Source organism: Motacilla alba, chromosome 2 (genome assembly GCF_015832195.1).
Source record: "Motacilla alba alba isolate MOTALB_02 chromosome 2, Motacilla_alba_V1.0_pri, whole genome shotgun sequence".
Classification (NCBI taxonomy): domain Eukaryota; kingdom Metazoa; phylum Chordata; class Aves; order Passeriformes; family Motacillidae; genus Motacilla; species Motacilla alba.
This window is the reverse complement of record NC_052017.1, coordinates 63,326,197-63,339,114: the sequence shown is the minus strand read 5'-3', so window position 1 is coordinate 63,339,114 and position 12,918 is coordinate 63,326,197. Positions and strand designations below refer to the sequence as shown.

General features: G+C 44.8%; 1 protein-coding gene across 1 annotated transcript in view; it reads right to left on the bottom strand.

Moving 5' to 3' along the window:
- The window catches only part of GMPR (guanosine monophosphate reductase), a 43,847-nt gene extending 41,415 nt beyond the window's left edge, over positions 1–2,432 (bottom strand). Inside the window, exon 1 of the mRNA XM_038127030.1 lies at positions 1,982–2,432. Coding sequence (XP_037982958.1) covers positions 1,982–2,068 — 87 coding nt within the window. The 5' untranslated portion in view covers positions 2,069–2,432. The remainder of the gene's footprint in view (positions 1–1,981) is intronic.
- Positions 2,433–12,918: the final 10,486 nt, after the last annotated feature.

The window sequence follows — 12,918 nt, the reverse complement described above, 5'->3', positions numbered from 1 at the left end:
ATGCTGCTCCCACTCCCACCCTTGCTCTGACCAATTTCGATATTTGAATTCAAGCATCGCATTTTCTGATATCTTTTCAAAACGAGAAAGGAACCATGGAAAATGAAGACCGTGCAAGGAATCAGGAACAAGTACCAACATAGCAAACCTACAGGAAGATCTGCAAACATCCCAAACTGTCTCTCTAGGAAGCTGACTTAACTCGAGTCACTGCATAAAAAGCTATCCTTGCGCAAAACGAGGCATTCACACCAGAGAAGCAGACGCTTCCTGATATAAGCTTCAAAGCAGCAGCTTGCTGGGTAGCAGGCACTGTAGTATGCTGCCTCTGTTCCTCTGCCAGAACTATTTATTTATATTCTTGTTTTGAAGCAGACGGGGGCTGTCCATTTCAGATCTGGCTCTCGCAGACTCTGTTTATCCCTGTTGCCACAGCCTCAGTGATGGTGTCCAATTTCTTAACCTTCATCGGTTTTCACTGACCCCCTCATGACACACACTTTTTCTCATCTGCAATGTTTTAACAGTTCATCAGAGCCACCCGTTACAACCCTGCCATATCAGCTCATGTTCCTCCTCTATCGTTTTCCCTCCTCAGCAGCACTTTTTTCCACAGCCTGCACCCTGCTAAATATACAAAACACTGCACTTGAAGGAGCCATGAGCCTGCCACTCACTCGGTGGAGCACAGCTCCACCTGTTTGCCAGGCCAACACAGTGAATTTTAAGGAGGGATCCATAGGTCCCCAAGCAAATGGCTCAAAAGTGCCCAGAGGCTTTATGTGCAGTAATTGCACACGATGAGAAGTTACTCGGCTGGGACACTGTTCATCATAAATTAAAAATTACTTGCCAGAGATCAACTTTCTACTGAGAGAGCCTATCACACCTGATGATGGCAAACAGGTTTTGCTTAGCTGCTGCCCTCGAAATCCCTGGCCATAGGCCTATAGTAAACACAGCCTCCCTGTTTCACTTTCCCTTTCTACCTCAGTCTCTCTCTCTTACAACTCCATGTCCCCTGGAGAAAATCTTAATCCTCTTTTCACCCCCCAACACAACATAATTCCCTCTTTAGTCAAACTAAATCCTTTGTTAACCTTGGGGTTATGTGGGGTAAATGAGAAGGCACCTTCGATCCTGAGGCAGCCATCTTTTTTTGTGGATGCAATCGATCCTTATGGGATTGATTTCCCAGGGTCTTTCCCGATCCCTGATGAGAGAGAACCACAGAACTGTGTCCGGCCAACAGTGGCCAGCAGGCACACAGACCCCCAGGGGACCGCAGGGCTCTACACACGCAGGTCACACGGGGGTGAAACCCAAGAGAGGGTGAAACCACTGCCCCAGGTTTGATGTGACTTCTCTTAGTACCCCCTATGATGGGGCACCCTGCACACTGAGGAGCGCTCCCCAGCGTCCTCGCCGGTTTTTATTACAATTTTTTTTTTTTTTAAGAGCACATCGGTTCCTCGGTACCAGCACCGCCCACAGCCCCCGAGGCTGAGGGCAACGCTGCCTGTCAGGTGTCATCACCGGCTTCTGCCGGCCCAAGCTGCGGGGCGGGTAACCGGGCACCCCCGTCCCGCAGCGCTGCTGGTTCGCCGCCGCCGCCACCGCCCCCTCCGAATCCGGAGGTGAGGCCCGGCTCAGCGCCGCAGAGGCACCTGTTAGGAGCAAGCAATTCCCCACCGCCCCCTTGTATTTCAGCCGGAGGAGCGAGGGAGGCCAGCGCGGCACCGGCCACCCCCGGCTGCCCTGGGGCCGTGGTGGGGGGACACGCCGCGGACTTCGCAAACCCGGCCCCGTCCTCCCCTCCCGGGAGCAGCGGCATCCCCCCGCCACGCAAAGGGCGTCTCGATCGGCGAGGGCATTGCTGCGCTAGACCGGGGAATAAAAATAAAGCGGGGGGGAAGGCGGGTTAAGGAAGTTAAGCGTTGAGAAGGGGGAGGAAAAGCATGCTCGGTTTGTATGCCCCCACCTCTGCTCTGCTTTTGAGGCTGCTCCTTTTAGGTCTGACCAGGACATCTTTAAAGTCCAGTTTGAGGTCTGCGTCTACCCGGGGCATCTCGCTGGGGTGCCGCGGTGCGGGGGCCGGGGCTGTCCTGGCAGCGGAGGCAGCGGCGGCCCTGCTGTGCTGACTGCACCGCCCCGCCTGCAGAGCCGAGCCGAGCCGAGCCGAGCCGCGCCGGCCAAAGCCCGCCGGCCGCGCACCGAGCGTATTTATAGGGCGCGGGCACCGGGCCCCATCGCTTTATTAGGCGAGGACTGTTTTTAGCCAAGCCTCTGCCCCGTCCCCCGGCACAGCCACCCTCGCTTCTCCGCCGGGCAGGGTGCGGTGGGGGCAGCCGGGGACGCGTCGCCCGTCCGCAACCGCCCCGTGCGGGGCGAGGCGCCGGCGGCACCGCGGCGGCTTTAAGGGCAAAGCAAGGGCAGAGGAAATGGCGCCTCCATGTGACCGAGCGGGCTCCGCCGCCGCTGGTACCGGGTGCGGGAGCCCGGCCGCGACGGACGGCCGCGGCGGGGCTGAACGGACATCTTGGCCTGCCTTCCCTTTACCTTCCGCCGCCCCGAGCGGGGATTTGCGGCGTTCCCCAACGCTGTTAGGGCTGCTGCATCACGGCCCAAAATGCTGTCCCTCCGGCCAAATAAAAAAGACACCACTTGGTATAGCTGGCCTGTCGTGGGAATCCCCCTTCCCGGGGGTGCTCCGCTGCGAGCCCAAACCCGGCCCCGTTCCTGCCCGGCATCCTGTAATCCTGAGGCAGAGCTCCCCATGGCACTGCAGAGCGCAGCAGAGAGCCAGAGTGTGGTTTTGGCGTTAGAGACGTTGAGAAATGTGCAGCTGGTTGGTCATAGGAGAGTGGTCAGAGCACCAGCCACCTGCACCAGCCACCTGCAGCTGCCTCAGGAATTTCCTACTTCACTGCACTTAGAGAAGCAACAGGGAGTTTTTGTGTTTGGTTGGGGTTTTGGGGTGGTTTTTTTTGTTTGTTTTTTGGTTGGTTGGGGTTTGTTGGTTGGTTGGTTGGTTGGTTGTTTTGGGGGAGTTGTTGTTTGGTTTTTTTGGTTTTGGTTTTTTTCTCCCCCGCTCATACAGGAGCCTGATGTGTGACTATTTCCTCCAATTTCAGTGGTGCTAGCCACGGTTTGACACCCAAGTCAAAAACCAGTCAGAGCAGCAGGATTGCATTAGCTGAGTGCATCTACATCGGCTGCCAGGGGGATCAATACAGGGTTACCAGATACACAGGAGATGACTTCCACAGGAGTCTTAAGCCTTAAAGTCTATTTAATTATGAAGTCAGTGACTTGTAAGATTTGGACTTTGGAAGACGTATGAGCTAAGCATTTTTAGTGACTGGGAACTGAAGCCTGGGACACTTACTCAGACACATTGCAGGAGGAGGTAGCACTCTGTCCTTTATCTGAAAGTTGCATATGTCTGGTCGACACCCTGCCTCCCACAGAGCTCCTTTACACCTCTTTGTCTGAGTGTCCCAGATGATCCACTACGACCAAGCATGAGCCCAGCGCTTTACACAGAAGGCAGAGCATTTGAGTGCAGTTTTGATTGTCCAGGTGGAGAAGCCTTCATTCTGGGACTTTGGAACTCCAGATGGTGTTCCAGGAGAGTCTTGCTGTGTTAGATATTTCCCATGGAGATATTCAGGAAAAATGACTCTATAATTTGTTTCATCTGCATACAAGAGGTCGTTCATTTGGTGTTTTCTCCACAATGTAAAGGAACTACTAAAACAAATTTTTCAGAGAGACATATGTGCTACCGTTTACTGTTAAATAATAGGGGTACTGATGAGAATGGGTCCTTTGGAAGTGGCATGTCTGTAGCAGAGGACTAAGAATGGAAAAAAACAAATGCAGTCTGTCTGTGCCTGGCACCAGGTCTTCCATTTGCCCTCATGGCAGGCATGTGATGCTGAGAAGAAAGAAAGAAGCTACTGCGTTGCGCAGTGAATTCAAAAGGTCGGCACTGTTTTGAAGAGTAGGAGATAGGGGCTAACAGTGATATGTGTAAGCCACAGAAAATGCATGTCTGATGCTGTTTACAATTTCTAGTATTGTAGTCTCCACTCACAAGCTCAGTGCTATTTTCCTGCAGATCCCAGTATCTGCTAATATCCATTAATTCCTCATGTACACATACCAACAGACTAGTAAGGTGGCTCAGATCAGCTTGAGTGTTCTTTAAAGTTTACAAAGTTTGAAATTCTCTAGTTCTTACTTCAGTATATATTTTCTGTAATCAAAATTATGTTTTCTTGTTGAACCACCTCTTTTTTTTTCATTGTCCTTTCTGAAGTATGGACACTAGAGGGGACATGATTAATAATCATATTAATATCATAGCCAGAAATGAAGATCACCTCTTATGTATCTTTGTTATTCCTCTTTATATTACTGCCATACACCTGCCATAATTGATTCCCTGTTATTTCTTTCTGCTATGGAAAAAGTGCTCTTCATCCAGGCTGGATACAGTTTAGTCTTCAAGTGCAAATGAGCCATCACTGAGTTCAAATTTAGCATATGTAAATGATTTGTTACTTTCCTTCAGAGTTCTTTTTTTTTCCACTTCGTTGTTTTATAGTTATATTTAAAAGCAGATGGAACAATGCACTCAGAACAGAATGCACTCAGAAGAGAACTGCTCAGCCACTGTAGCTGAAAAGACCAATGCCAATGTAGATTTGTAGGTCTTCTAAAAGTTTTCCAAACTTGGTGAAGAGGAAAAAGTGATCATTATAATGGAAATAGTTACTACTGTGTCTAAAGCCTATTATTAGTTAAGATTGTTGAGCTTGTGGTTTTCCTCCTGCTATTGTAAATACTGCTGTATGTAATAGTATAAATTACTTCACAAATCTGACTTGGTAACAAAGGATGTGGAAGAGGCTAAGGTACTCATTGACATCTTCACCTTGGTCTTCCCTGGTAAGATTTATCTCAGGATTCCCAGGTTCCTGAGACTCATCAGAAAATCAGGAGTAGTGAAGATACCCTCATAAGAGCAGAATCAGATTGGGAGGGCAAGTCCTGAGGACTAGAAAAAGCAAATTTCAGTCCTGTCTTTGAGAAGAGCGAGAAGGAAGGAAGATCTGGGCTAGTCAGCTTCACTTCATTGCCTGAGAAGGTGGTGGAGCAAATAATCCTGGAAGTCATTTGCAAATGAATGAAGGACAAGAAAGACTGAAGCTTGTTGGCATGAATTTATGAGAATAAATTCTCCCTTTCTAAGATGAAATTACTTGTTGAGTGGATGAGGATAAAGCAATGGATCTTGTTTATTTTGACTTAGGCTTTTGACATATTTCAAGTAAGATTTTTGTAGGCAAACTGATGAGGTGTGGACTAGCTAAAAGGACATTGAAGTGGATTGAAAGCTGACTGAACTTGGGGTTCAAAGCCTGTGATTGGTGACATTAAGTAGAGCTGGAGGCCAGCTATTTGTGGTGCACCAGGTTAATTGTATATGGCATTAAAAACACTTATTTTTATCAATGCCTGGTATTTTTCTTATTTAATTAAGAACACTTTCTCAGTAACTCCTTGGTACTGAAAGAAGCATTCAGTGACAACCTGAAAGTACGAACACTCATGAGCGCTTGAAACACCTCTAGGGTGAATGCTTAATGATATTGTCATTATTTGTCAAGAGAAATTCTGGTCACAGCAGATATACAGCTAACACAACTGCAGGCACATGCTGACTTCCTTGCTGTGGTTCCTAGGAAAATACTATAGCCTCGTGGAGCTCCATACAGACAGCCTGTAAGATAATTAGCGTGCCTGTTTAAGGAGTGTGGTGAGCACTAGTGAAAGCATTGCTCAGCTGGCAAGTGCTCCCACAAACTGTGTGTCACAATTTCCCAGCAAAATCCCATATCTAGAAAGAACACCATGCTGCAGGGCATGTGTGATGAAGATCTTTCACTCTTAAGGAGAAACAGTACATTTGAGGAAAGAACCTTGTTTTTCTTATGAGAAATGTAAATCCCTTTTATTTTTCTGCTTGAGTTTGGGCCTTGTCTACGCTGAATAGCATTTCCCAGTGAATGGATCAAGAAACATAACTCAGCAAACCTTGTAAATGCAAGCAGATTTCCTTTTGTAGGGGAGATAAGGGTGTTTCTCTGAATTATCAGTATTATTGCAGCATCTACTTTAAGACTTTTGCTGACCTTGATAGCCACCAGAAGTGGGAGGAGTGGGTCTGACAGCCCTGCCTTTCGTAAGTGTGCCAAGCAGACTTCAACTGCATGCATGGAGATCACTTGTTGCAAAGAAACTTGTATGCCATAAGTATTTTCATTTAAATTCAAAGGTCTGAGAGGAAGAATAATCTTAGTCACTAAGCATCAGCTAAATCCCAGGCCCACACTGAAGTCAGTAGGACAACTTCTCATTCAAGGTACAGTTTACTTAGGAGTTAAGTGACAGTATCCATTCCCATTTGATTTCATCAGGTTTCAAATGTTAATTGTAAGTAATCACAGCAATCTATAATTAATGCAACTCTGACCTTCCTTGGCTTATGAAATATGCTTAGAGTCTGTCTGTGCTGATAAGTAAAGTGGACCATGCCTATCTGTCCCTGCAAGGCAAGAGACAGAGTGTGGCTCACACTAAGCTGTTTAGATGCCATATGTGATCTTCAAGGGATTTCACTCAAACTGCATATTGAAAACAGTTTGATGCTGTTCCCTGAACTGTCCTCAGACTACCTGGAGGAGTGGTAGCTGTCCAGGTTGTTCAGGGGAGTGTGATTTTAATTAAAGAGTGTGGACTATTGCATTGTAGAGCTTGTAGCTAGGTCCACGCTCAGGTCCAGTTTCGTTTACTGTTGGATTTTATTGGCATGGAAGTGGTTTGTAATTTTTTTTAAAAATGGTCAAAACCTGTTGCGTACTATCCATTATGAACTGATACTTCTGTTCATTACAGAACTTCAGTTCTACATGCTGTAAAAGGCAGTGAGATTCTCTCTGTGGAAATACTAACTCATCTCACAGGATGTAACAGGTATTCTGTTGCTGCTACATAGCTTTACATAAGGAGCCATCCTCTCCTTAGCAGTGCCCACTGGTAGAACAAAGGAAATGCTCATGAGCTGAAACATAGGAAATACTATCTGAGCATTAGAAACCATTTTTTCTTCCTGTGAGGGTAGACTACAAGATCTTGAAAGGCCCCTACTAATCTCAGCCGCTCTGTGATTCAGTGGTTCCATACATTACCATGCCATTGCAGGGTATCTTCCTCTGCAAGGTCTCAAGGGCCTTTAAAAAATCTGATAATTACTAAGTTTATTTGGTGGTCATTTGATAGTCAAATTAGTTAATCTCATTTACATAAGGAAAAGGCATGGAGAGAAAAATTTAAGGATGAAGCAAAGTTCTATTCAAATTACGCATTGGTAACTCTGTTTGTGATTTTATACTGGCTTTATAGCAGTAAAAGCCACTGACCTCAGTGGACTTATCCCTACTTAATAGCACTGCTGGGAGAAACAGGCTGGGGAGTAAACTCATCAGAGACAAGTGTTGATTTTGCATTAATACCACTGCTGTGAGAAGTAGGCTGAGCCCATGTTTTTGCATCTGTTTTCCTTTGGAGTCATCAGACAGCCTGGCTACTTGGCTTCACCACCTCAGATTGAGGGGGTGAAGGTCTTTTGTCTTGACTGGACACAGGCTGGTTTACCAGGCTTTTCCAAAATGCACTAGACCAAACAGCAACCCCAGTGAGGTAGCAAAACTGCCTTAGTAAATAATTACATTTACAAATAAGCAAACAAAAGCAAGAATGCATAATTGCAGAAGGATTGGAGCAGTGAAGAACTCAGCAAAAATAAACTTTTGGTGTTGCCTCTATACCAGCTGATGATTTCTTTTGCTAGCGAATCACCTACTGTCATACAGCACATAAGAATTTCACCATGTTACAAGCCAGACTCAGCTGGGGCTGGCCATACCCTCTCCTTCTGTCAACGTTTGCACTCCAGCTTGGAAACAAGCTTGCACCTGAACTTCATCCATTACTTCTAGCCCAGAAATTCCCAAGAATCCATTGTCAATTCAACCTGCTCATGTAAACAGAGGAAACTATTGAATTCAAGAAGAAATTTTGCAGAAATGTTTCTCTCACCAGCAGCTGATTTTATAGTATGCAACAGAGCAGCCACAGCACCGCTGAGGCAGTGTGAATACTAGTATTGCTGTTTGCTTATTCATTTTTAATCTAATACCTCGATCAGCATGCTGCTTTCTTCATATAAATCTGTTGCATATGGAATTAGTGCTGTTGTAGGCTTATCACCAAGTTCATGTTACTCAGGACCAAGGTGCTTAACACAGAAAATAAAATAATATCTACTTCCCTTGCACTTTACACCATTGATTTGCTCAGTCTCTTGAGCATAAGTCAGACTAAGGTTCTGAAAGTCCATTTCCTGCTTATGGACAGGGGTCGGGACATTGCCTATTCTAATTCTGGCAGTCGTGGGTTTTTTTGGCTTTGTGCCCAAAGTCTGTTTGAAAAAGCACACTGCCATTGCTGTATGGAATAAATTAAAAGCACAACATTAATCTTAAAAACCCCCACCCATTATATAACCAAACAGGATTTTCTTTATTTTCAGGGCTTTCCTTGACATTTTTATGTTGGGTGGAAATGTTGCTACAAATTTTAAGCTGGAGAAATGCTTCTGAACTGTGAACATCTGGTAATGAATAGCTTTCAAATCCAATTTAATCTTTGGAAAAACTAAACAACTTTGCTGCCCTACTGCACCATCTACAGGCAGGAAAAACCATGCTCATGATACAAAATGTTTTAACTGTTTCTAGCACCTTCTTTAATCATTGCAATTAATACATAAACCTGTAATTTTTCTTTTCTCATCTTAATTAGTATGAGGGTTTTATGCCTTTTGTGTGTAAAATGACGTGTCACACAACTCTAAATACCGTGTACTCTTGGGCCAGGGAGTTTTGCCTCTGCAAACCTTATGTTAATTTGGATCTTATCATGGGGATGTAGAAAACAAGATTGGCTTGGTCCTTTATTGCAGTTTAGGCATTTAATGGGATGTAGATAAAAGTGGTTGCATTTATCAGCTGTCACACACTTTTTTTCATAAAGACACCTACATATGGATTATGATTAACATCAACTCGGTTGTCACCACTATGCCTTTTTTACCCAAGATTCCTCACTGGCTAGGGTTAAAGATATTCTTAAAATGACCTAGAAAATGCTGCTTCCCTTTCCCACAGCAAATACAACCCTGCTAAATATTCTCATATATCATTATGATAAAACGGGAGGGGAAAATTTAATGCCTGAGCTTGTAAAATATGCTCTAGTTTTGCAAAGCTGTTTAAAAAGTGAATATTATTAGCATGTGAGGCAACAGTAGCTGCACATCTGTAGCTGCTGTTAGCTTAAATCTAACGTGGTTTGGGTATCCATGTTCTTTAAGTAATCAAATAGGTAAAAATACAATGTAGAACTGATCAATCAAATCTCATTAACTACCCTCCTCATTTTAGGAAGAAAGCAGACCTTTTTTAGTTGTTTTCACCTTCCTGAAAATACGTGTGTTTAAAATATTATTATCCAAATGAAATAACATCCTTAGTAGTGGTAAATAGATATATGCATCCTGTCAATTAAATTTGAAGGAATTTAAGTGATTTTGTTTTGGCAATAAAACAAAGGGCTAAACTCAAGATCACTTACTTGCTTGGATTTTAGTCTCATATGTAGTGTCTCTGCTGGGAAATCTGTGGAGCAAGAACATTATTTGGTGCTGGATATGCAGCACCCAGAGGCAGTCAGGCATGGATCCCGATTACAGTCATTTTTCATTTGTATAATGAAGACTTTTGAAAATACTGCCTGCTTTTAGTGTGTTCTTCCACATCTTTGCCTAGAAAACTATTCTTTTGCATTTTGATTTGTGCCTACCTCTCTCTTTTTTCCTAATCTCTTTTTTCCTAAGCTGCCATGTAGCAGTGCTGGTTTCTGATGTTAAAGGAGTTGACATGTTTCACCCCATTGTCCATATTCAGCAGAGGCAGAAGTCAATTCCATGTGTGGTTTGTGGAGTGCTTTGGGATCCTTCAGGATGAAAGGTGTGATACAAATATTAGATACTGTTCATTCCCTTTTTTCCCGCAGCACACACAGTACTAATAACTTTTCCTTTCATCATGAGCTCCCCTGACTAAATTGTCAAACATCTCAGTATTACCATGAACATTTGCTTCAGGCACAGTCATAATCAGTTCTGTTAGCTCCATCCTTACAAAAGGATGGCTATTCTCCAGACACACAGTTGACTCTTACTATCAAATACCTCTTCTTATCATCCTCGGTAGCTTCTCTTACAATTCCTCTTGAGCTTCCTTGCTTTGGTCTAATCCTCCAGATCTCATTCAGGTCCCGTTTCCCATGTCAGTTCACCTCCAGTACATTGTTAAGTCTGTGCTGATCCTGTATTGTGAGCAAATAGGACCAACACAGGGATAGTTCTTTGGACTTGCTCACTCCCTCCTTCCCTTCCCATCCATCCATCCATCCATCCATCCATCCATCCATCCATCCATCCATCCATCCATCCACCCACCCCTCCATCCACCCACCCATCCATCCATCCATCCCTCCATCCACCCACCCATCCATCCATCCATCCACCCACCCATCCGTCCATCCATCCATCCATCCATCCATCCATCCATCCATCCATCCATCCATCCATCCATCCATCCATCCATCCCCTGTATTTAGATGGCAAAGGCTCTATCCTCTTTAGGCAGATCACTGTGAGGAAAGCAATAATCAGCCTCTCCAAGCTACCTAAGCAGCACCTCATTCTCTTCTCAGAAAGAAGCAGAACAGTACTGCTTTTCTGAGCCCTTCTGTCCAGCTCTGTGGGAAAGGGAATAATTAGCCTCATTAAGCTACGGGGACAGCAGCCCCTTGCCTTCCCTGCCCTCCCCTCACTTGACCCCAGTGTTTTAGAGCTGCAGCAGTCCCTTGGTAAATACAGCTGAGCAGGCGGCCGCTCCCAGCGGTGCCCACATCACCACTCCCTGCTCCTTCTCTGGTGCTGCCCTGACACCACCCAAGGCTGCACAATTGGCCCTTGAGAGCTCTAATGGTGAAAGCAGAACATGGAGGGGCACTTCCTCACACTCCCTCCTTTTCATTCCTCATTATTTTAGCTCAATTAATTTGCTCTCATGTTCCTGAGCTCTCTTGCTTTCAACTGCAGGCTACTGCAGGCTACTTTTCCAGCTGACACCTTGCTGTCAGGTGGTAGGTAATGTATTGCTCACCAGAGCAAGAACTTGTCAAGAAAATTGATGACCTGCAGTGTCCCTTTTGGGTCAGGCAAACAAGTCTTGTGGAGTTTGTTGAGGTATGTGGGGCTATGCTGTCATGTGGGGGAAAATACAGGAATAAATAAATGTCTATAAATGTTCAGATTTCTGATCTTTGAAAATTATTCCCTTGAGTCACTGTGTCCAATTTGGTAAAAAGAAATCTTTCTTTACTTCTTATTACTTTCCCAAGCTGCCGTTTGGTCTGCAGTGTAGCAGGCTGGTATATGTCATGGGACACAATCTAGCTTCCCTCACTTCCCTAAGTGTAAATTGGGACTACATCCATAGGAGCCAGTGGTGGTGTCATCATATAAAACTCATGTGTGTATGATCAAAGGAGTCCTTGTTTTTCTTTCCCCACAGCTCATAACAGAGCTTGGAAATACAGAACGATTTTGATATTTAAAAACCATTTGATATTTAATCAGAACAGAAGCTTGGCATATGAAGAACATGGGCATATAGCTGAGCTGAGCTTTGGGAGACATTAAAAATGAATTATGCTGATAAAGAACAGCTGTATTCTTACATCAGAAACCACAGGGACAAATAATTAATTTGCCTTCATTAATTTCCCAATTCTTTCCTGGCAAAAAGTCCAGAAATGCTTAGACTACAGATCTAATTGCCATCAAGTGAGTGTACATATTAAGAGACTGTATCAATTATTGGGCCATCAAGTGTCTTTATGAAAGCCAATTTCTGCTCATGCAATGTTAAGATCTCCGCTCCACCCACACTGAGTCTTTTTTGTTGCCTACTAGCAGGAAGTCTGGAGAAAAGGTGATAAAATGTTGATGATCATTTTCTTATTTAGTAAGTCTGTTTCGGAATCTTGGCTGAGCGGAGCTGCGCGCAGCTGTGAAGGGGAAGAGGGAAGCAGGGTACAATGTTAATTCCCTCTTGAAAGACAGCACTATGGAGGCCACAGCATGTTTATCTCCCAGGCCATTCTAGACTATGAAAAATAGCCATCCCTAGGTTTAAATTTGGTGGCTCTTGTGTGGTTTAAATAAAATAAATAAATCAAACCAATTGATCATATAAATATGGGAGTTGAGTTGAGTGGCAGAAGAGAAGGGTACTGAAGGGGTGACAGAGACTGCCTACCATGCTGGAGAAGGACACTGTGCCCTTGCTTCCAAGAGGAGTGCACACCAGAGGGCAGGAAAAAATGCCAGGACATGCTCAGCTGCTCCTGGCTTCCAATGAGCAATCCTGTGCAACAGCCCCTTCCAGAAAGGGGCTTGCCACTGTCTTCTCTGCCCAGCAGTGGCCTGCAACAGGATGTGTACTGGTGGGCTTGTCTGGAAGGAAAATAATGCAAAGCTTTGTCTAGCTTGTCAATGCTTCTGGTGGAGCCCTCCATCTATTCCTCTGATGCTGGAATGTAATGTGGGTTTACATTTAAAGAAAGATAGGGACATACCCAGAGTACATATTTAAAAAAGCTCTACATCACAAACACCAAGCCTACAGACTGAGGAAATTTTTAGGAACTGAT